Genomic DNA, 25,937 nt, shown 5'->3' on the forward strand with positions numbered 1-25,937 from the left:
CTGAAAACAACCTTTTTTTTTAAAAAAATAAAACAATTGTGAATCTGAACATTTAGATATTATGGATATAAATGCAATGCAAATTAAACCTCAACCAGTGGAATTTCATTGCATAAGAAATCATGAAGAAAAGTTGAAAGGCCTTGAATTTTATTTTGCGAACCTGCACATTAGAATTTGCTAATGAATAAATCAATTTCTACTGAAGGACAAAACAGAATTATTAAATCATACATCAAGTCGAAAGTTGTCACTTCCCAGCTACTGCATTGACAAGCCAAATACATTTGTTAAGCATCTGAACAAAAGAGATATACTGCTGTTTTATTTATTTGGTAGAGTACAGATGGAGGGCTGCAATTTATCAAAATGACAACTAAATCTATCTTGTCATACCTATGGCAATAATAAGAGTGTGCTGAGATCAACAAGTCTTTTCTTGAAAATTACTGATCTGTAAATTGCCCTTGACTGTTGTGGCAAATAAAAATCACTTTCCTCTGCCAATCTGGATCTTGCAAACATGACAAACATTTAGTACCTACTAAAAAAAATGCTAAGTGTAGCATTTTTAAAAATCAATTGAAATAGCTGATAGTTGGGCATGACTAGTGGGACATAAGTTTCAGAATAAATGAGGTTTGCTCTTAAAGATTTCAGATTAATTCTATATTGCCAGGGATAATAAAGACACTTTGCTCAGTTGAAATAATATTGAAGTACAGTGTTAAATGCCAACTGTAAAACTAAGAGTTATATTAAATAATTTGTACCTTAGAAAATGTCATTGAAATAATACGATCTCAACTGATAAAGCACATCTATTACCTGACAACTTTAACTCTCCAACCCCAATCTTTTTAAAATCCATGCTTTGCTCTTGATAATGAAACTTACTAGTATTTCCAATTAAAATGAAAATGCTGAAAACATCCAGGTCAGGGGGCATCCAAAAAGAAGAAGCACAATTAACCTTTCAGACTAATGGGACACCAAAAAGGTAATTGACCCGAAATACTGGGATACTGGCTGGCCAGTTGATCTCCAGAAACACACTGATTGTCTGCAGTGCAGATTAGAGCATTCCAGACTTTTGTACTCGTGAAGAACAGCAAAATATGTAAGATGTTGGAGGTCAAGTGGTGGTGTGAATGGTCTCCCATTCCACTGCAGGACTTCACATGATACCTGACCCTTCAGCTTTATAGCAGAGAAATGAATGAGAATGCCTAGCTTCACAAAGAAAAAAAAACTGAATGACCTTTTCCAATTAGATATTTTAAAAATAAAATATCCTTGTTGCATGCTTTCCAAATGAATAAACCATCATCAGGACACCCTTTAGGCATGGGCTTTGCCTCTGCTCCTGGTTTCCCCGTCAGAATAGGTGGACTGCTCCACCTTGTGGAATAGCCTGAGCAGTGAAGCTGGCTGGACAGCAAAGCTTATCAGTTACAAAAAAAAATCATGCATATCCAGTGAAAGGTGAATGCAATCTGCACACTGAGTTAACTTGAGGCAGCCCCAACGAGCTTGAGTTTCTCCAGATACCACATCCACTGAGTATTCCAGCACTTTGCAATTTCATTTCATATTTCCATCATTCACAGGCTTTTGCTTTTCTAAATCTTATGTTTCTGTTTTGCTCGCAATGCTTTCATTCCTGTGGAATATCCCTGAACTTTTGCTAAAGAATGTAGTAAAAACATAAATCCTCGCATCCAGTATTTATGTATCAGGAATTCTCAAGCAATTGGTAGCAGTGTAATAATTTGATTTATTTTTTTGGTGTATTTACATCAATACTTTTAAGTTTTCAAGTGTGGAATGCAGTGCAAAACAACAATATTTAAAAATAACATAACATTGGCAATGTATTTAAAGACTTATGTACAAAATACTGTGAAGATTTTTTAAAAAACAATTATCCTCTCCTATTCTCCATGATGTTGATGGGCGAGAGCATCGTGTAGAGTGAAAAGAATGATTGAGTGAAGTCAACACAGGTTAAATGAAGGAAAAAAAAGTCATGTTTAAGTAATATACTGGAGGATGTGGCAGGAACCAATGAATGAAATTATTTTGATTTTCAGAACACGTTCAAGAACTTCTGACACAGGAGGCTGGTTAATCAGGGTAAAGCAGAGGACTATCCCAACTTGGATTCTTGGTCAGAAAGTAGAGTGTGAAAGGCAGGGATGAGAGGGGAGCTGAAAGGATCAATATTCCACTAAGCACAACTTGCATCAATTTGGCTAAGAAGGTCTAATGTCATACTTCCCAATTTGCTCATGACAGAAAACAACGTGTGAATGAGAGGCTTCACAGGGACGTAGACAAATTTAATGAGTGGGAAAGAACATGGCAGATGGAATATTATTTGGAAAAATGTGAAGTTATTCACTTTGGTGTAAAGAACAAAAAATATTATTTTAAATGATGAGAAATTAGATAATGATGATGCTTAGAGACCTCAGTGTCCTCGTATGCAAGTCACTGAAAGCCAGCTAGCAGGTGTAACAATCAATCTGGAAAACAAAATGTTGGCCTCAACTGCAAAATGATTTAAATGCAGATGTTTGACTGCAATTATACAGGGCCTCGAAGAGATCACACCTGGACTCTTTTGTAGAATTTGGTTTCCTGATCCAAAATAAATACATTTGTCATGGTGGGAGTGCAGCAAAGATTCGCTTGATTGGATGGGACTTTTTCTACATGAGCAGTGAATGGCCTGTATTCTCCAGACTTTCAGAAAAATTCCGAGATTTCGCTGAAACTCAAAATTCATACAGGGTTAGATAGGGAGGTAGTTCTTCTGGCTAAGGAATTTGAACCCAGCATTGCAGTCTCCAATAAGATGTAGACTATTTAGGACAGAGATAAGAACTTTCTTCACCCAGATACATTGGAATTCTCTACTCTAGCTGTAGTGGCCAAATTATCGTAATAATTTGTTTCCTGGATATTAGATAAATTAAAAATTATGTGGACAATACAAGAAAATGGCAGAGGTTGAAGATTAGCCACAATCTTGATTAGTGGAGCAGGCACAAAAGGGTTGAATGATCATGGTGTTCAGTTACAAAGGTAGAGCCACACTTTGTCCAACATGGCCCGCTAAGGTATTTACTTATGCAATTTTAGGGACAAACGTTATAAGTATAATAAACATGTTATTTGTAAGTTTTTGCAAAGCAATTAGCTTAATTACAGGAAAATTTTATTTGCCCATGAATCTCAAGCCTTTAGTTTGGATAGCAGGCCAGGTTCTGGCGATTATGGAACGAAGGGCACTTTTTGGGAGCACTGGGTACCAAAGTAGAATCATTTTGTCTTTGTATCTGGATTAATCAATTTCCAAAACAGCTAAAGCAGCCAAAAACTTTACTCCTCCTTTGTTTTCCCCATAAATTATTTAGCCAGTTCTCACAGTTGGTTGAAAGATGAAATGCATTATAACAATTGTACAATTACTAACACCAAGGCTAGGTGCATAACTAACAGTTACCCTGTGCTTAGTGATTAACACTGGCTTTTTGTTAATTCAAGCCTTGATTTTACAATTCTCACACTGATTTCCAAATCCAAGCCATTTACGCCTTCCTAACCAGTAATCTCCCTCTACCCTTCAATCCCTAGAGATATAGATATTGATCCAAATACTGTTTTTGAATCCCCAAAATGGTCATACCACAATTGGTGGAGACTTATTTGTAACCATGGACTGAAGCTCTGCAACTCCCTGCAGAAATATGTTGTGTCTCTACGTTAGAGACACAATATCTCCCTACAAACAAACTTTTGGTGAACAGCCACAATACAGCCATCAAGTCATAGAGCATGAAACAGGTCCTTCAGCCCTGCTCATTCATCCTGACCAAGTTGGCATTTTGGGCACTGTACAAGATAAATCCAGAGAAAGCAATACAACACTGCAAAGAGTAATATCGCTCTTTTCAAAAATCTGCACAATTGTTTACCTTGAAGAATACATGGTGTAGAACAAAATATAATGCGTTACAAAATACAATTTATCCATATGCAAGATACATCATAAAAGAACACTGCAAACAGCAAAATAGTTGATTTGTAGAATTTGAAAAACTGTTAGATACAAGAATTTAACTGAGCTGTGATGTGCAGCAGGCACAAGTTAAACGTTTCAGAATAGCCAATAGTACAAAACAAACCATATTAGACAAAGATGTCCCATTGAATGTAAAAGATACATCCAGAGAAAGCAAGCTATAGAAGAGAACTCTGCAAAGAGTAAAACCACTCTCTTCAATAATCTGCATAACTGTTAGATACTGTGCCATTCATCTTAAAGAATATGTTGCAGAAGAAAATATATTGTTCAGAGTTATTGAGAATACTGTTGTGTAAAAAAAAAAACACAATTTTGATGAGGCTGTTCCATGGCTTATTTTGGATTCATCCAGATGCAAGAAACATCATAAAAGAACACTGCAAACCTCAAAATAATTGTAGAACCTATAAAACTATTAAATGTAACAGTTTCACCGAGCTGTGTTATGCAGAAGCTCAAGTTATAATGTGTTGAAACATTTCATAATAATCTATTGTAGAAAACAGAAAAAAAGGTGACTAAATAGAGGTCTACAAGTCTATGAGAGGCATAGGTAAGGTACAGACAGCATTATTTTTTTTAAAATCCAGGGTTGGAGTAGCAAACACTAGAGATCATCTGTACAAGGTGAAGGGAGGAAGGCTCATGGGTGACATCCAATTGGTGACAATTGGTCCATGTCCTTCTGAGCCCTTCCTATCCATAAACTTGTCAAAATGTCTTTTGAACATCAGAATTTTGCCTGTTTCCTCAGACAGTTCATTCCACAATTAGGCCACTCAAGTTTAAAAAATATTCTCTTCAAGTTTCTCTTAAATCTCTCCCTCACCTCAAACCTGTGCCCTCTAGTTCTTGAATTTCTATTGTGGATATTTTTATTTTTATTTTGAGGTACTCAGCATGAGCTTTTGTTTCATAATGTATTTTTAGATTATTGAAAGGTGTTATATAAATAAAAGCTATTGTTGTTGAAAAGGCTTTCCATAGTGGACGTCTACGATAGCAAGATCAAGATTCAATTTATTGTCATAGTAATAAAACAGCGTCATATTACATGAAATTTCTTTTTGCCTGCTGCAAGGTAGACACATTCGCCACCAGCAGGAATTGCCTAAGCGCCTCTTACTGTCAGACTTATAGTCAGGGAGAGAAGCAAAAGAGAGTCCCCCCCCCACCCCAGAGTCACCGAGTGTCCATAGATTCACCTCCAGGGCTTCTGCAGCCCCCACAGTCCAAACCATTGGCATCCCAAGCTCCAGAACTGAACCTCCAACACAGTCAGTAACCCTTCGAAAGCCCTCAGCACCTCCTCGCATCTCAGTTCTGAGACCTAGTACCCATCCAGCCTGTTCAAGTCAGTTTCCAGCAGCCCACTGCCTGCACTGTGGTCCCTTAGCCACAGTGCCCCCTCACTGGTCCATCACTGTGGTCACCGTTCCCATGGTTTGCCTCCTCTGCTTCACCCTCTCAGACGTGGGGAGGGGGGTGGTCTTCCCATTGTCTGGTTCCCCAGAATCTGCAGCCTTTCATGGCTGCTGCCAATTAATAGGCTCCGCCATCTTGGACACAAGCCCGCGGTCGCAAGATTTCAAATTAAACCCTCATTGGCTCCCTCAATGGGCCATTCAAAGCCCGTTTGGAACCAACAGCAGTCGACTGGGCGGCTGGACTCAGCTTTGCATCTCCACTCCCTCGTTCCCTGCAGATCTGCACCAGTGACAGTGCTGGTGCTACAGCAGCTCCGGCAATGCCACCATCTTAATTACAAGCAGATCTTCCATATAGGGGCTCCTCAAGTTATGACATAAGGAGTCCATGATACCAAACATTTTGGGGTTAGTACAACTAGCATAGGAGAACAGACGAGACAAATTTTACCCCATGCTGTTTTGTAACCATCGAGATAACGATATCCCATGGTGAAGTTCACCAAGTCTAAAAAATATCAAATTATGGATGCACAAATTAAGTACTTATTTTTTGAGATTTTAAAACATTCTATAAACAACACACAAAATAATTATCTTTCAAGTTTGTTTAAAATTACTTTGGTTTAAAAAAATGCTTATGAGAAATTCTATTCTCACAATGTACATGTCGCTTGCAGGGAGACTTCCAAAAAGGAAGAAGTCTTGTGAAATATTGGCATGTTGACATTTGGCGTGAGATCAGATGGGGTTGGAAAAACTCAGGAGCCAGTAGGCCCTACAGAGGTCAATTTGACAAGTCTTGGTTTCCAAGTGCAGTGAAACTCTAGTGATCAACCATGCTTGGGACTTAAGTGGTGCGGAACTGGTAGATTTTCCAGAATATTGGATACCATCTCCATGAAAACCTTAACCTTCTTCCTTCATTCCCTCTACTCTCCTCCCCCACCCACCCACTTCCCCCCAACATTACAGAGCATGATACATTTTCCACTGAACCATGTAGGTGGAAAGGGACCACAGCAAAAATAACCCAGCATTTCTCCAGCACCTTGTGTTTTAACAACATTACCCAATGAACTAGATGCTGAACCACTGGAATTTTTACTGAAGTTAAAACAGAGACAGCACGAATGGGAAAATATAATCAACTATTACTTGCCCCACGAAGCATACATTTGTACCTTTACAACTCCAACTCCAAAATAAACAGATTAATTGATGCAGTAATCAGTTTTCAGAAATTCTGGGATTTGTGTTCATGGAGAAGTTCTTTACTTTTTGACAATGTACTTCTTTGAAGGAGATTCAATGTTCATTTCACTAAGGAACTTCTACCATTCTTCTGGAGACCAAGATTATCTTTTGGCTTCAGCTTTAATAAACAACATCCACTAACTCAGCAGCAAAAATGTGCTAGAACCATTGTTGTGCTCTTATAAACCTGCCATTATATTGATTGGACCATTTAATTTTGTTGGCTAGGCTATTAAGGGGGGGGGTGGTTTAAAATAAGATAAAGTTCAAGGACTGCCTCAAATGCACCTTCAAATGACCTTCCTAGAATATTTTTATTTATGTTTAAGCCTTGAGACTGCGCATTTCCAGAGTTGTAATTTATATTCCCAGAATCTAAAGAACATCAAGTCAATTTCTACCAGGTTAATTTGAGAATTAAATTTGACATAATAAAAATAATTTTGAATAAAACCCACGTTGGAACAAATAGAAGTTATCATGTTTGCTATGGCAATCTGGTAACAATCATTCTCATAACTATTGTTAAACTGTAACTGGTTTAGCTGTAACTCTTTTCACCAATATGGTTGACACTCAACTAATGTCTGACCTGCCTTTTTAAGTTATTTCAAAGTAACTAGAATGCCTCTGGATCAAGGTGGCAATCCACTGCCAGAAACACTCAGACCCAAGAATGAAGAAACCATGGTCCTGACAAACAGGATCATTCAAATCTATAACAGTTGATATTAAACTTCTTACAGCGAGTACAAACGTAATATTTTATTTTCTTCATGTTTTATGGAAACAAAATCTTGCTACATTTAACCAAAGTACTGCATTTATAAGAAAGTGCATGAGAAATCAAAACTTACATCTAAGATTTTCCTGTTGTAAGCAGTCGCATGAAGCAAAGAAAACACTGCTACTGGTACCAAGCATACTGTATAAATCTGGGTAAGGAAAAGTTTTAGAAATGTACCAAATAAATCAGATCAAGGATAATATTATTCAGAAATAGCTGTCGAGTGAGAAATATTTTCAACTTTTGATTTGGTCAACACATTAAGCAGCTCTTAAACTGGTGTCAACTATGCTTGATCAGAGGCCAGTTATTAGCTACTAAATTGGTATTAGAAAGGAACAAAACTGAGCAGAAATAACACTACAAATTCTCAAACTTCCACCTACGTCTGCCAAATCTTTAGATCTTGAATTTACTGGAATGCTGGTGGAGATTGTTGAATCTATAAAGTCTTTTAAAACAACCTTATAATCAAATAATTTTCCAAGAATCCAAATTGAGATTTTATTTCTGGGTTGATAAGAGACTTTTGCATTTTCATAAAAACTAATTTGGTTTAAAAATAGTTATCCTTTACCAATAGCTTTAATTTGAAGTCATTATATCTGCAGCAATGGAGACACTGAGGAAACAATATCTTTTCCTTGTCCCTAATATTCTCTTCTGTAGTTGCTGCCAATCACTACTTAAGTATGGTCCACTGGTACCGTACAGAGGAAAGCTGCACTGCCATTCAATGACCAACTTACTGGCATTTGATTCATATCCCTTAATAGTCCTGGATTTTAAAAAAGTTTAAAAACTAATATTTGACCTCTCCATATTAGTTTGTAGAAAATAACATATATTTTCCCCTGAAGAAATACAACTATATTCCTGAAAAATCTGCTTACAATTTTTGATAATGGTTTTCATCAAATGAAGATAAGACATAAAAGGTCCCCATGTATCTTCAAATTTCACCAATGAATCAAATACATACATTTTTTTCAGGACATAATGAGAAAGAGTTAACCATTGAAACAGTGTTGGAGGTCTAGAGTCTTTCTATTTGAACAAGATGGGTCTTCTAGCCAACAATGCAGAGAAGGCAACAACCTGTTGCGCAGGTACAGAAAAACTCCCTATGTCTGGTTCAATAACTGTAAAAAGAGCAGTTATTGGATTGGGTTGTAACTCCACCTGAAATACAGTTGAAAAGATATTAAAAATTTATTTCCAATAGATTTCTAAAAATAGACGAGTCCAAAACATGTGTGTAAATGCAACAATATCAGGTTTGCATCTGTCACAAGTATGGTTAGTATTAGAAAAGATACAACCCATCTTATCTTTGAATATGTGAACATGATGCACTGCTTTGAAATGGATTAAAGAATGTCGGGCACATTTAGAAGATGTATTCACCAAGTTTAAGAATCTTGTCCCATAGACCTCCAAAAAGGGTCTTGCAAGTCCAATGCCCAAGCCTTTTTAATTTTGTTGTGAAGTATTGGACGCAATTTCAATAATCATATACAATTCCAATTAATCCTTTCTGAGAAGGATTCAATTGAAAATTATCAACTAGATCTGGTGGATATACAAATGGAAAATCTGGTAATATGGAATTTAAGAAATTTATCATTTGTAAATATCTAAAAACAATAAATATTTTGTCAGTCATATTTACTTGCCAGCAGTTCAAAAGACATTAAACAAACTTCTAAATAAATTTGCAAAATAAATACCTTTGATTTTCCACATAGAGAAAGATTGATCAATTATTGATGGTTGTTAAAAATAATTATGAGAGATAGCATTAGGTAAACAAAGTTTTTTTTAAATTAAAAAAAATCCTAAATTGGAACCAAATTTGCAATACATGTTTGAATATTGGATTCCTTATTGAGAGGTACCCAATAAAGAGGCCATTGAATACTGTTGTATAGATTTCAATTCTAAATCTGTCCATAATGGACGATCCAATATGTCAAAATAAAAAAATCCAAGAAGTTAGATAACAAATATTATAAGCCTTGTAATAAAAACTAAACTACCTCCATATTTTTTTCAACTTTTGGCAATGAAATTTAATAATTCTAGAGTTTTTGTTCTTCTCAATAAATGATAAAACTTTTGAGTCAATATTATTTAAAAAAAAACCGGGATGAAAACTGAAATTGTTTGAGATAGAAAAACCCATTCTGGATTCCCAAACCAGTAGCTTCTATCCACCCAATTATCTTTCCTCAAATCTGTGGAAACTTTAATCAAATTGGCCTTTTACTCTAAATTGTAGCAAATAGAGGCCACATTTCATAATTGGTTTACTGAAGTGATTTTTTGTGGAAAAAAACAACAATTTGTATGAAGAACTCAGCTGATCAAGCAACATCAAATGGGAGATAAAGAGTTGAGGACACTTTGTATCAGAACCTTTTACTAAGACCCCTCAGACTTGGTAAACCCAACATGTTGATAATTCTTTTTCTTCCCACTGAGACTGCTCTATCTGCCTAGTTCTTCCAGCAGATTATTTGTTTTTGCTCCAAATTCCAGCATTTGCAGTCTCTTGTGTTTCAAGTCAGCTTTGAATTTGGTTCAGATAACAACTCCAAACATGTGACTTCATGGAAGGGTGCATCATGGCCTCTTCCAACATCCATGCATATACATTTTGTTTGGGTGGTAGTTCAGAGGGAAATAAAAACCCATGATGTTTAAACACCTGCTGCACAAAATTATTCAAAGTTTATTTTTAAACAAAAAGATGCTCAGTTGGTTCACCAAATGTTAAATATTCAAGTATCTAAATTTGTGGGAAAAGCTCATTTGTTATCAAGGCTGAACCATTTTACAGATGTCATCAAGTATGCTGGTCTTCCACCTGCAGTAGCTGTAGTAACAAATTAATGTTTACCTTTCCACAAGAATGGGTCAATGGCCAGAGTCAAAATGGCCAAATTCCACAAGAACTAGACAAAAACTACTGTTGTCATGCATTTCTTTACTGATTGCATTTTATCTCAAGAAATGAAAAAAATCTTACTATACAGGCTTCATGTATTAGGACAGACCTCATTCCAGCACTAACAAAAAATGAGTTAGCTTTTGTTCTGGCTGGTCATTTTTCATGTTTTTTTTTGTAAGTGTTATTTAGAAAGTATTCTCTCAGAATGTTTAGGGAGAACATGAGGCGGAAACTTCTTCAGAGAGAGAGAGGTGAGAGTGTGCAATGAGCTGCCAGCTGAAGTGGTGAATGTGGGCTCAATTTGAACATTCAAGAAGAATTTGAACAGGTACATGGATGGGAGAGGTATGGGTGCAGCTCATTGCGACTTATCAAAAAAAAAGTTCAGCACAGACTAAAAGGGCCAAAGGGCCTGCTTCTGTGCTGTAGTGTTTTATGGATGTGATTTGCAAACCTTATCACTGTTAGAAATCTGTATGTTATACAGTGCACATAATAAACTCATTATCATAATAGTGGAATTTATAATCTAACTTTAAACAAAATATCAATAGTTGTATTTTTCCACATTTAGTTATTGGAATATTCTTTCACACGTCTTGATAGGAAAGGAAATAGTCGCGTACAGCAACACAAATTAATAGCGTGAAAAATAATGCATAATCAGTTGGCACAAGGGTCAACCAATTCTGTGCCAAGTTGGTGATGTAATAACTTAAACAAGTGGTGGTATAACTTGAGCGAAAACCAATTTCTTTGTTACTACATATTTCACAGAAAGTGTGTCTTTCATTAGATTAATTCCCTGGTCATATAATTCTTCAGTATTACACTTGTGTTATAAATTTCCTGTAAGGGGAGAAAATAAAATCCGGTATTAAGAGGGGGATGGAAAGCAGAGGGCAACTCAAGAATATTCTCTTCACCAAGACCATATGGATTCCCAGGTTTTTTTTTTAAAACCTTTCCATAGGATTTGATTGCTGTCATTAAAAACAATTGAAGTTTACATAACGAAACAACATGAAGGATACAGGTTATGGGCTTTGAGGTAATAAAGATGAGTGAGTACAGGAAGTAGTGACAGCTATCTTCCAGGAGTGCCTGTGCGATATAGACTCTGCTGAGCTGGAATCTGGGAAGCCTTTGGTGCAGCCGGCAGGCACTGGTCAGGGCATTAGCCAGTAGTGCTCGCTGGTAGAAATATCCACCTTCAGCAACACTATGGACAAGAAAAACAAACATTAAGCTTCTCTGTTTAACACAATCAATAAAACTATTGTTGAATTGTAGTACCATATGAAACGTAAGCTGGGAGAAATGATGTTTATGATTTTTATAATTATATATTTTGTAGTTTTCTTTACAACTTGCATTTACCTCCTTTCAAAAGGATGTTTTTTTTTAGTAAATCACTTGGGTATCTTGCAGGTGTAAACTTGGAACCTTCTATTTGGAACTATAATTTAAATGACTGAGAACCAATATGTACTAAGTTTTATTTTGTGCAAAATATGGAGATATATTGCAAATCTAGGTCCAGAACTTAAAGGCTACCTGAAGAGTGCTGATGAAGTTTACCCAATTAAAATGTACTACTCATTAGACCGGATTACCAATCAAATTCCCACTGACTTGCCCATCTGGGAGTACACCAAGAGCCTGAGAACCAGGATTTTCCTCGTGGTTTTAATCAATGTATCAAATGAAAATACAAAACATGCACCTACTTCAAATAGTGTTTTTTTAAGTTTTACTTTCTTCCATCCTAAATCTTCTGCATTTTGTTTTTTTTTTGTGTTATTGAATTTCAGTTAACCTGTGAAAATTCAAGATGGTAATGGAAATTAGGTTGTGAAATTATGCATTAGTGGGGCATTAGTTATTACATTCTTTTATTTCAGTAAAAATGTTAAACTTTTTGAATAAATGAATTTATTTTATGACATTTTACTAGAGGAATTATAAGGACTAAGATTTTGCATAATATTTACTTCTACTGTGTAGAACAAGAGTCCCACCATTGCCTTTATAAACAATATTTAGATTTTTATTTTGGCATTTTAGTGATCAACTTATTTTAAAAACAGATTGAAACAGAGAACTTTGTTACCTATCCTATTTTGGTGAATTATCAGCTGCAGTTGCCATCTTAATGTTCACAATTCATCTGGTCATTTCAATAATATTCAATCACTTAATTCCCTCATATGTCAAATGTTTTGAAAAATGGGGTCACAAAATAACATACCCAATGAGAAAATTCACCAATCATTTGTAGAATTGCTCTATTATTTAATCTAATTGCTGGAAAAGCAGAGAAGGTTTATTTTCCTGTTCTAGCCTTGGAGTACATAATTTTCAGCTTGCACAAGGCAATGCTGAAACAATCATTGAAACAGCAAGAAATATCCTCGCTCCTTCAGCACTCGGATTTAAATTTGGAAACAGGATGTCAAGCCAAAAATTAATCAGTTCTGCAACAGGAGCAATCAAGAAAGCCAGAGATTTTTCTAAGAAGTGAATTCTTAAATTTTGTGCATGTATATTTAAGGCTTCACAAAAATGTAAATATGTAATAAATAACATTGATGTGATTGACATCTGTACTGATTGATTAAACTTAATCTGACAATTATAACAGCAATAAATCATGATAAACTTTGCAAGATTCATTATCGTAGTAATAAAACTGCATCATATTACATGAAATTTATTTTTGCCTGCTGCAAGGCAGACAGATTCCTAGTTTTTCCTATTCAATTACAATAATAAAAGTCCACAAATTGTGAGGAAAAAAACCCAGCATACTGATCTGTATTCACTGAATTGCATAATGCGAGAATACCAAATTAGTGTTCAAGAGCCTAGTATTACACTGGTCTGGTTAGATCAGCTGCCTTTCAAAACTTTATGTTGTAACTGAATTGGCAAATCTTCAATCACATGACATTGGCACCAAACAGCAAAGATTTATTTTGGAGTGACATGTTTAAAAAAACGAAGCAGGTTCAGAAACAATCAGCACTGTATATATTTTTAAAAACCCAATTTCAATCCAGTATTCGGCCAATGAACTGGAGACAATATTCTCTACAATCAACTTAAACACTTTTTTCATGATCCCTGAACTCCCATATCTAAAATTAAAATTATAATATTCAACCTACCCAAAGATTGGAAACAGAAAAAAGAACGTCGACACCAATGTGAAAATTCGAAGCAGCCACATGATCGATTCTGTTTTGTTACTCATCATGAATTGCTTTATTCATAGTGGGGCAAGAAAGAGAGTACAATTAAAAAGGGTAAACAGTAGAATAAACATACATGGGAGTACAGAATTAGGCACCTTAAAGCAGTTTTATATTTTCTCACAACCCCTCATCTGTACTCAAAGCTTTAATACAAATTGGTTATGTCAGCAGAATAACTTCGGATAAAATTCAATATGCACAAATAAAAAGCAGCAAACAAATACTGCAGAAAAAAAGTATTGAAACATTGAATCAAAGTTGAAGGACACGGAAAAGTCACAACAGTAAACCAGAAGCTTGAACCAATCTTCAAACACAAATTTCATTGCAGTTGCTGTGGAATTTAAATTGGGTTAATTAAACCACCTGGAATTAGGGTTGGTCTCAGTTATGGGTGCCATGAAATGGTTGGATTTCCCGGTTTCCTGTCTGCCTGAATGTCTCTCGGGGAGATGTCATACATAACCAGTCTGATGAGTGCTGAATTGGCCAGCCTCAGCTACCAGATAGGGAGGGCCTAAAAAAGGCAGTAAGCTAACTAACACATGTTACGTCCATGACCTTCTCACTGATCTACCTGATGCAGATGCATCTGCCAACGTCAGCAATGGTATCACAAGAGCTGTAGTACAACAGTATAGTGATCTCAACAAAGAAACCTTTCTATCCCCAGTGCCACTCAACTCCAATCCAAATTATTTTATGGGGAAACGATGGGATACAATGGAAACAATGGGATAAACACAGAGCAATCAAGCCAAGGAGATCAATAAAGATCACAGCAGAAAGAGCCAGAACTCCCTAGCATACAAGCCTCCAATATGGTAAAGTTACAACACAGGACTACCAGTACATAGTTTGCTGAAGAGTACGCAATAGATACACACAACAAATTTCATGATCAACAGATCCATTTGAAACTTTGCAGTCTTTCTCCATTATTTGATCCAAAATTGTGGAACACTATCCAACAACACTGTGAAGGTAACTTCGCCAGAAAGATTCTAACAGTTTGGTAAATTGTTCCCAAGGATACATGGCAAGAAAGAACACAGGAATTAATCTTGTAATACTGTATATTTCGACATACAAGTCGAGTTGTGAAACCTTAAAATTTTTTTATCAGAAGGTGTGTGTGTGTGTGTGTGTGGGGGGGGGGGGGGGGGGGGGGGGAGGTGGGTCAACTTATACACTGGATATACGTAAATTCACCAAAAAAAAAAGGACCGTTGTCGATTCAGCATACAAGTCTATGCTGGAAGCACTCCCCACCGCCAGCACCCTGAAACCTTCCCACCACGATATCCACTCCTATTTGGGACCCTGGGGTCGCCTTTGCTGCTTCTGCCTGGTAGGCCAAGGTTCCTGCTCCCGCCAGCTGTACGATGTCGCCGCTCCAGCTGTGGGCCAACACCACTCCTGTCTGGTAGGCCGAGGTTTTTTTTAAAAAAAACTTAATTTACAGCTTTGTTACTTGTGATTGGGCAGTTTTAAAATTTTTTGGGTTGTTCCTGGGAGGCCCAGACAACCCTAAAAGAAAAGGGGTTGACTTGTATGCCAGATATAACATAAAACCATTAAAATGAGGCTAAAAAAAAAAAGGTTGTCCTATCTGCCAGTCGACTTGTACGCCAAAATAAACGGTAATTCTATTTCAAATGCAAGCACTAATACAAAACTGCAAAATGACAATTAATGTGATTTCTTTTTACTGCATTTCCACTCAAAAATTTTTGTTGAAATAATTTAATCACTGTATATACATGTGTAATAATCATATTTTGTGGACTAAATTTTTGGGTAAAATTTAGGGGGTTGACTATTACATGCACACTAATTTTGACCGCAGCAATTACTAGTGTCATTTGGAGCATCAGGAGCTCAGAAGGGCAGGTGGGACTGAATGTTAAGTCTGAGTTTGGGGGGTTGGGAGCTCAGATGGACAGGCAGATGGCTGGGACTGAGTGGGCAAGTCTGTGTTCGGAGCACCAGGAGCTCAGATGAGAGGGCAGCCCAGGCGAAAGTCCGCAGTTGAGGCATCAGGAGTTCCAATGGGCGGGCAGCCAGAGGAAGAGTCCGCAGTAAAGGGATTGGAAGCTCCGGAGAGCGGGTGGTTGGTGGGGTGACTTTTACATGTGATGTATGGAAAATACCAGATTTTTGGGCAAAAAATAGGGGATCCAACTTTTACATGGTATCGACTATTACATGTTTATAGATGGTACTCATGACATTATTTAATAGTTAAAATAATGTGGAACTTCCCCAAATTTATGAAGTCATATTGAACAGCCGTACTAAGTCACGTGAAAATAATTAATTTTTAAATAATAAATAAACTGCAAGGCAAGTAAATTATAATATCCTTTCCTATGTTAAAGTACCCAGTTATTTTTGTCTTTGTAAATGTAGCATTTGAAACAGGTCACAATCGCGCACACTTACTGATCAGAGTAATCCTTTCTAATCCATTACCATATTAAACCAAAATATGTAAATGTTTACCGAGACTGAAATTGGTGAACTTGCTTTGGCACCATCGTCACCAACTTCAGAAGGTTTGATTGTGTCAGTACCATTCCCATTCTGAGTGCTTTCGTGGGATCCTTGATCTGCCATCTTCAAGTTCTTTGACGCAAAGGAAAGGGACAAAAAAAAATCACTTAATCCCAAAATATAATCAACATTTTAAACTTAAAAGTCCTTTGAACATGCAACAGATAAATGCTTCAAACAGCACTACAGTGGTATACTGGTAATCAGTGAAATGCAATGTGGGGAGATGTGGGTATCAAAAGCCTCAGCATTAATTATGACTTAAAGGAAGGTATTAACAAAAGACAAAAAACAGCACTCAACCTAGAAAAAGCTCATTTTTGAAATGTTTTTCTCCAAATTTGCATTTTCAATATCATCCATATTTGAAATGCACATCCAGTTGTATATTTTTTCTACTGCCATGATACCACCTTCAACTTGGTAATCACATCAAAATATCTTTGCTATTAAAACTGCTGAAACCTCACCCACCCAGCAGCCTGCTAATCATTAGGACCATTCCTGAGCAGAAGGCCATGCTCCTTACTTGGAGCAAGCCACATTGACAACACCTGTACCTATTTACCCCTGTACTGATTAGCTTGTTAAGCCATTTAAGAATTATCTACATCAGTGGGTTATTAATGCACAAATAGACCTTACTGGTTAAGGACAGTAAAGTCCTTTCCTGACAGATAATTCTGTACTGAAGGATTGCCAATTTTCCCTGCAAATTAAAGACAGACCTTATGCTTTGTCAAGCAAAGTAAAAAAAAACTGCTTACACAATGTTGTACCCTTGTACATATCGCCTTTGAAAAGACGTTCTAATTTGTTTAAGCTAGTCAAAGAAATTCTATGTGTCAAAATAAGCAAAAAACAGTTATTTACAGATTAAGAATGATAACTGAAGATACAAAATTCTACTAAAAACATCGCAATTATGAATAATGATGACTGCAGACAGAAACATTAATTTGAACACCGGACTGAAGTAGGTCATTCAATGACTAAAACTGCTCTGCCATTCAATGAGATGAGAGCTGGTTTGTGACCCAATGTCACACTCAAATTTGCTCTCCATTGGTCATTCTTGGTTAATCCTAAAGACTAACTAAAAATTAACAGCTGCTTCATTACAGTCATTAGAAAAGAGTAATTATACTATTCCAAGAACAAAAATAGATTCTGTACAAATAGAAATGCCCGCAAGAGACAATGAAAAGATGCTCTCAATGGTGCAATTGTTTTCCAGTGCCTATTAGGTACAAGTCAGAGTAGCAAATATTTCTCTTGTCCAAAATTCCCCCAAGAACACCTGACAAAATCAAATTGGCAGTCTACATTCCTTTTAAAGATCATTTTAGTTACAAAATGCTTGATGTTGATTCAACTCAATCTAAGGAGACACCACCTACATTTTTCACAGGACGTTACCGAACCCACAACCAGAGACTTTCAATGCCCTTCTACAGAAACCAGGCACTGCAGTAAGTAATTTTTTTATAACCATTGGAAAATTCATAATGCTTGTTACTTTTTGCCCCTTGTAATCAGCTCCACCATCAGTTTCATTCTTCTTAGTAGGAACGAATAACTCGATAGAAATTACTGGGAACACTCAACTGGTTAATCGACGTGGAAAGAGAAATGAAGTTACGATATGAACCACCTTCTTCAATTTCTGATTTTAAAAATTTCCCTCACCTGTTATCTGTCCAATTCCAATCATCAGCATGAGTGAAGTTGTTTCCAAAAGGCTATTTCATCTGAGTCCATGTAATGTTATTTTCTTAACAACTAACACTCTATATGGCTAAAGATTTATTTACTGCTCAAAATATTTATAAAAAGAGTTATTGTTTGATAGGAGATTTATCTTCCACCTTACTTCAACGTCTATTGTCAAGAAACAAACAGACTATTTTTTTTTAAATGTAGAGAAATTTGAAAATGCCCAGATGCAAAGGGACCTGGGAGTCCTCATGCCGGATCACCTTGCATATTGAGTTGATGAAGAAGGCAAATACAATGCTGGCATTCATTTCAAGAGGAATAGAAAGCAAGATCAGGGATATGAAGTTGAAGCTCCACAAATCACTGGTAAGACCTCACTACTGAGAGTAGTTTTGGGTTCCTCATTAAAGAAAGGGTGTGCTGATGTTGGAGAGGGTCCAAAAGAGTTTCACTTGGATGATACCAGGAATGAAAGGGTTCCCATACGAGGAGCGTTTCACAGCTCTTGGCCTGTATTTGTTGGAATTGAGGAGAATGGGGGGATCTAATTGAAATATTTTGAATGTTGAAAGTCAAGGACAGAGTAGATGCTGAAAGGTTGGTTACCATGGTGGGAGAGTCTATACAAAACACAACTTCAGGATTAAAGGGTGTCATTTTAGAACAGAGATGTGTAATTGTCACACGCTTGCAGGAAAAATGGAATTTCAGGATTGTATGTGATATCATGTATGTACTCTGACAATAAATCTGAAATTTCAATATCAAAATTGTACACAATATCCCAGGTGCAAAAATAATTCCTCAAGCATTTGCTCCACCTACATATTCGCCTTCAGTTGTTTGTGTACAAATGCACCTACATCTCCTTACACATCACCATCACTTGATCTCTCACCATTTAACAAATATTCTGCATTTCTGAAATTTACCTTTCGTCACAATCACTCCACAGCAGATGAAATATCGCTGGCTCTCCATTGAGCTCTGGATCACCTCAAAAACAGCAACTATAATACAGACTTCAACACCATTATTCCCTCAGTGCTGGTCAAGCTACAGACTCTGGGCCTCTGCAACTGGATCCTTGACTTCCTCATTGGAAGACCAGAGTCAATATGAATTGGAAACAACATCTCCCCTCACTGATCATCAACAAACACGCAACTCAAGGATGCATGCTTAGCCCACTGTTCTACTCATTATATACTCATGACTGTGTGGCCAGGTACAATTCCACTGCTATCTACAAATTTGCCAATGACACCAGTTGTCAACAGAATCACAATGAGGAAGCGTATAGGAGGGAGATGGATCAGTTCATTGAATGGTGTCACGCCAACAATCTCGCGCTCAATGTTAGCAAAACCAAGGAAATTTGTGGACTTCAGGAAGAAGTCAGGGGAACACAACCCAGCCCTCACCAAGGGCTCCATAGTGGAGAGAGTTAAGAACTTCAAATTCCTGGATGTCAACATCTCAGAGGATCTGTCCTAGAGCCTCCATGTTGATGCAATCACAAAGGCTCGCCAGCAGCTATACTTTGTGAGGTGTTTGAGGAGATTTGGTACATCACCAAAGACTCAAAAAAACTTCTACAGGTATACCGTGGAGAGCATTCAGGCTGGTTGCATCATTGCCTGGTATGGAGGCACCAACTCTCAGGATAATTAAAAAAATCTCCAGAGGGTTGTTAACTCAGCTTGCAAAATCACAGGCACCAGGCTTCACTCTATCAAGGACATCTACTTAAAAAAGCAGCCTCTGGCATCAAAGACCCCCACCACCAAGCCCATGCTCTCTTCACTCTGCTACCATTGGGAAAAAATACAGGAGCCTAAAGATGAGCACTCAGTGGCCAAGGTGTCATCGGAATCTGCCATCAGATTCCTAAATAATCAATAAACCTAAGACACTGCCTTACTTTTCGTGCACTATTTAAAAAATTTTATTGCTGTAAGGTGGTTCATACGAATGTTTGTACTACGATACTGCTGTAAAACTCTGAATTTCGTGACTTGTTCATGACAATAAATTCTGATTTTCGATGATGTACAACACAGTGCATGTTAAAAAATGTGAAGTCATTCTCACCCATTTACTTAGCTTGTCAATGTCCCTTTGGAATTTCTTTAAATGTTCTTCCCTACTCACAATCCTGCTTCGTTTAGTATTGTCAGCAAACTTGCCAATATGACATTTGGTTGCCTCAGCTGAATAATTGATTTAGATCTATAAATAGCCCAAGCACCAATCCCTATGGTATCCCAGTCATAGCCTGCCAACTTGAGAAAGATTTATTTCTATTCTTTGCTCTGTACCTCAATCAAATCTCTCTCAGGCCTGATCAATTAGGGTAATGTACATTCTCCAAGTTTCCTGACCATCCTTGTGTGTGACCAGATCAAAAGCTTTACAAAAAAAGTTGTCATGTACACAAAGCCCTGTAAAGGCACATTAAGAATTGCCACAATTTTAGTATCCCGGTCTAGAAAATAAAGAATGTCCATGGATCCTGCCACCTCCTCCTCTGACACCACCTCCTGTTGCACTCCTCATCCTCTGTAGACACACAGCCTATCTACCCGACAAGAGTACCTGAGCTCCAGGCATCCAGCTCTGTCATCAGCCTCTGGTTCTGAATCCCCAATATACTAAGAAAGCTGTTGGTACTTGTGGCCTTTCAGGATCCCTGGTCGCTAACAGCACCTTCATCAATTCTGGTCCCAATACCAGTTTCCAACATGACAGACTACGACAGCCCTCGGCCTCGACATGAATACTTCAGGTCCCTCACTGGTCTGCTGCGGTGGTCTTGTACCCTGTTAGTCCTCTCCTTTGTGATAGGGAAGAGGAAGATGTGTTCTGGTATCTACTGCTCTCCGAGAGATTTCAAACCTTGAGGTGTGGGCTGCTGAGCATGGGGACCACCACCTCAGGAATAGCCCTCTGTGAGTTCTGGAGGAAAGAAATTACGATAAAGGCAGTGTAAACCTGTACAGAGTTATTGGCGGTGACAACCAGGCAGTATGACCCTTTGGAGGAGCAGAGAAAGCCATATTGCCTCTCCTCCTCGGTCCACACCAGCAGTAGCATTAGTGTTACAGCAGCTGGAGTTCCACCATATTCAAGATAAACACACCACATCCACTGAGTTCCCCTTCCTCCATTCTACAATTAAATCTAACTTTTATTTAATAAATTCATGCTCAATCCATTCTTCTCTTAAAATGTTTTGACATTAAAATGCTAGTGAAACCAAGTTAAATTTAATGGTCTCCTGTCTTCTCTCCTTTGCAACCTCAAATCGATAGGGCCAATTCCAACATCTTTCAAACTTCAGAAGATGATAACCAACTCAAAAGCCACATCCTTCAAATCTCAATAATGTAGATTATCAGGTCCTTGGGATTTATCAGATTTAAAGCTCAGCTAATATTATAGGACCACTTTTGACTAGTGTGCAATTCCTTCTGTTCCTTATTCGCACTGGACTATTAGTTCTCCAAAATACCTGGCAACTTTTATCTATTCCAAGAAGTCAGATGCAAAGTATTAATTTGATTCCTCATTATAAATTCTTCTATCCCTCTGTGCAAAGGGCCCAAATTTATCCTTGTCTGTCTTCTTTTTACACACTGGTAAAAGCTGCAACAGTCCTTGTATTTATCAGTCTCAACAACAAGAACGTCAATTATCCAGGCTCATTTTTAAAAACCAATTTCAAAGTAGTTCTCATTTTCCTATTTTGTTCCTCAATATTTTGATCTAGAAAATCGTCTTGCATGTATTCCATAAATTTATCTTCATTATTACAGCAAATTGATTTGTCTTATCTATTTTGTAGGTTAAAAGCACCCATGATTCCTGTATAATAGTTCACTAAAAACAAATCTCTAACATTTCTGTCACAGTGTAAATCATTTGACATATCCAATTGTAATTCATTGAATTATTTATCTTAAAGTGACATTTTAGGATTTTCTCCCAAACTCTCTCACAGTTCTCTATATCTTCCTATTCATCATGGCTAAAGATTGATTTGGCAAAAATCAATATACAATGAAACAATTGTCCCTTTAATGAAAGAGATATTTTCCTTCTGATTTCAAATCTATATTTTGCAAATATTGCCTAATTTAGATGGTGATAGTTATGCCCAACTATTGGTCCTCAAAACTATTTAAAAGTGTATTAATTTGTTAAAACAAAAATCAGTATTTTATGTTTGGTTTAATCTGGAATAATGTTTGCTTTAACATTATTCGTTCGTCCTTCCTCTTTCAATTTGCTCTTCCCCTTCTTTCAAACCACTTCAACTTTAATTCTGATAAAAGGCCAGAAATGCTGAATGAAGGAACACAAAAGCGGCAAGGGGCCGGACTCTTGAGTGAACAAGGAGGAACTGAGAGCTGACAGACCATTTCTATCCCTTGATTGCTGCCCCCCCCCCCCCCCTCCAACCACCACCACCATTGTTTCTTATTTTGAAGTGCATCGCTGTGTTCTTTTTGTTGTTAACTGCTGTTCATGATCAATGCAGGGAAACAATTTAAGGACAGCTCAACATTGGTGATGTAACTTTATCTTTGCTGCATTAAGGAGCTGCTGAGTTTCTCCACCATTGTGTGTTTACTTCAATCACGGTGCCTGACTGCCCTTTTGTGACAGCTCGTTCAGTTCCAATGCAGGGCCACTCTTCAAGGGCGTCCACAATATCAACCCATTATGACAGCTCGGGTCACCGGTGGACCAGAGAGCATCATGAGCCTGGGATGCAAGTCCTTGGGATGCAAGGGTCCGAGGCCAGTCTAGCCACCTCCCAGCCCTCAGGCCGGGGGGCTGCGGGCCAGCAGCACTCCTGGACCCCCGGGACGTGGGTGACTTGTACCGACAACACGGCAGGAGCAAGATTCCAGCCACTGAAATCCAGTTTCACCCAGCCGACCTACAACCCCGGTACCTTTCGGAGGGCTGAGGGAGGAACCTCGCAAGTCACGGAAGAGAAGGTACAAACTCCTTGCGGACCGCGCTGGGTTCGAGCCTGCGTCGCGCTGACCGTGCCGCTGCGGAGGAATTCAGGGCGACCACACGCTTCCTGCGGCCGCCGACCGGAAGACGCCGCTTGCTCCCGGGCCGCTCTCAACCAAACGCGATGAGGTCCAGTGATTGACAGCCCCGCCACCGTCGGAAGGCGCAGGTTGGTGGGCAGCACCTTTGCGGAATTGACCAATCAGAGCCCGCACATTGGTAAACAGGTTAGGTTGTCGTCCGGCCCTCAGCAAAGTGGGAAGTGCGCCTGCGCGAGTGGACCGAGGTCCAGGGAACCGAGGCAATTCCAGGTGCAAAGAACTTGTTGGAGAAAATTATTTTTTTTCTTCCCAAATTTGAAGTCGTGTTCAAGCTAAATATAAAATCACATGCTGTTTATTTTATCATTATTTCCTTTTTTATTGGCATGTAAATCACAATAACAATCAAAATGTACACTGTTGTGAAATGTCTGATTTTATTTATTAGTTAAACATAATTAACCGATTCGAAAATCTAATTTCTGCAGATGCTGCAAGTGATGAGTCAAAACTTAAAGTGCTGGAACTCAGCAGACCATATCCCTAATATTTATGGAGAGAGGAATGCCCTTGACTTGGTGACCACAAAATCACATGCATTGTTTCAATACCAGTTGCATCATTTCCAAGGGATCTCTACCATTCAGAAAGTAAGAGATCCATAATAAATTTGTGTGATAGGATACCTGGTGTTGAACCATGCTGACGCATTCTCAAGGGAACTGCTACAGCCCCTTGCCCACAAATCTATTTCCGCTCTCCAGTATATCTGGATTTGCTTGCGAATCTGTCAACTTTGTCCCATTGTAGCATCTTATTCTGGACCAAATTTCCCACTGATTTCAGGAAAAGCGTTAAATTAGTATTTATTTTCACTGATTGCATGCTTTTAAAATTAGTTATGAATGTTATGTGTTTTAATTCATTAATGTTCTAATTCTTTTCAATCACTTTTATAGTTTACAACTGTTTAAAATTGTTTTTGATATCAAAGATAATTTAAAAACTTTTAAATGATAGGGCTGGTCTTTGTGATTTTTTTTATTGCAATAAAGAAACTTGGGTTCTTTTAAAACAACTATATTAGCTAAAGTACACACAAGACCGTGTGGAGGCATCTCCCTTGAATACCCAGGCTGCAACAAACGAGACTCCGACTCCTTCTAGTGGTCAGAAGGACCACTAGGACTCTACCATCACATTCCCTTTCCTTGATGAAGAGCTCAAGCCCGAAAAGTTGGTTATGTATCGTTACCTTTGCTTTATAAAGGCACTGTTTGACCTGCTGAGTTTCTCCAGCATCTGTGTGTTTTCCCCCTTAAGAGGTTTAACAACATGATACACGAATACAGTATTCATTTTAATTTAAAATTCAACACAAACATAAACACAACATCAGCAGCACAAACTTTTCAAGTGTGCAGTTCTTTTTCTTTCAGAGATTCAGTCTGTCAGGTGCTTTGAAAATGCATGTGGATCCTGTGTCAGTTCTGCTGGTCCACTACTGTCTGGCACTGGTGGTGTTTCCTCTGTTGTTGGGCAGGCTGGATCTTCTGTATTTGTCTGTTCCTGCAGTGTCTCTTGCATTTTCAGCAGGCTCTTTCAATTCCTTCTGTATTTGACCCTCCTCTGTTCTGACTATGTAGGATCTTGGATTTACTTCCTCCAGAACAGTGACCTTTTGTCTCAAGTGTTGGAATCTCTGAGTCTCACTGTGTCCTGTTGGCCCAGTGGCCCTAAACGTCTTGCTGACTTGTCATAGATTGCTTTTTGTCTCCATTACAGATGCTTTTGTTTCTGTTCCACATCTTTGACATTTCTGTTCTTGTTTGGGTCGTCAGAGGTGGTGCATAGTCTATGTCTCATCACAAGCTCAGTGGGTCACATGCCATGTTCAAGTGGTGAAGTTCTGTTACTCAATAGAGCTAGATATGGATCTGAGTCACTGTCTAGTATTTTCATGACCAATTGTTTAACTTTGTGCACTCTTTTCTCTGCTTTACCATTTGACTATGGATGCAGAGGACTTGAAGGTACATGTCAAAAATCATACTCTTCTGCAAAGTTCTGGAATTCTCTTCAGCTGTTGCATGGACCGTTATCACTGTAGACAATTTGAGAAATTCCAAATCTTGCAAAAATCAAGTTCATATATTTGATCACACAAGCAGCAGACATATTAGGAAGCAGCACAATCTCCAGATAGTTTGATAGATAATAACCAGCAAGTATGGAACAGATCAGTCCCAACTTTCTGCCATGGTTCTGCTGGTACATCAGTTATTATGAGTTCCTTTTCTGCTTTGTTTGATGTTTCAAACAGTTCTCACAGATTGAAACCACCCTGTCAATGTCAGCATTTATGCCTGTCCAATAAACAGCAGTTCTGGCCCTACTCTTGCATTTTTCCATTCCAAGGTGCGCCTCATGTATCCGTTTCAGCATCTCTTGTTGCAGTGATTGAGAAATTATAATTCTGCTCTGTTTGAGTAGAAGCCCATTGTCAACACTCAGCTCAACGATGTTGTAATATGGCTGACATTCACTTCTAGGTCATACTTCATTCAGATTCTTGATGACCTTCTGTAGAATAATGTCCTTTTCTGTCTCAGCTGTGATCTTCTTGGATTTCATGCCAGATATGGGAAGAGATTCAGTGATCAGGTTAATGTAGAGATTCACATCTGTCTCTGTAGAACTCTGCTTCATTCTGCATCATTGCCCTAGATAACGCATCATTTAACACAATAAGTTTCCCTGGTGTGTACATCAATTTAAAGTCATAACGTTGTAGTAGCTTTATCATCAGTCTTTGG

The 25,937-nt window shown here is 37.9% G+C and overlaps 1 protein-coding gene across 2 annotated transcripts in view; it reads right to left on the reverse strand.

Annotated features, from left to right (window-relative positions):
* The window catches only part of LOC138740566 (transmembrane protein 33-like), a 121,780-nt gene extending 98,571 nt beyond the window's left edge, over nucleotides 1-23,209 (reverse strand). The window contains exons 1-5 of one of the 2 annotated variants that reach the window (XM_069893415.1): nucleotides 23,013-23,209; nucleotides 16,280-16,402; nucleotides 13,688-13,782; nucleotides 11,552-11,739; nucleotides 7,635-7,702 (exon numbers count right to left, since the gene is read on the reverse strand). In XM_069893415.1, coding sequence (XP_069749516.1) covers nucleotides 7,635-7,702; nucleotides 11,552-11,739; nucleotides 13,688-13,782; nucleotides 16,280-16,393 — 465 coding nt within the window. In that variant the 5' untranslated portion in view covers nucleotides 16,394-16,402; nucleotides 23,013-23,209. The remainder of the gene's footprint in view (nucleotides 1-7,634; nucleotides 7,703-11,551; nucleotides 11,740-13,687; nucleotides 13,783-16,279; nucleotides 16,403-23,012) is intronic. The other variant, XM_069893416.1, reaches the window with a different exon arrangement.
* Nucleotides 23,210-25,937: the final 2,728 nt, after the last annotated feature.

Source organism: Narcine bancroftii, chromosome 8, assembly GCF_036971445.1.
Source record: "Narcine bancroftii isolate sNarBan1 chromosome 8, sNarBan1.hap1, whole genome shotgun sequence".
NCBI lineage: Eukaryota > Metazoa > Chordata > Chondrichthyes > Torpediniformes > Narcinidae > Narcine > Narcine bancroftii.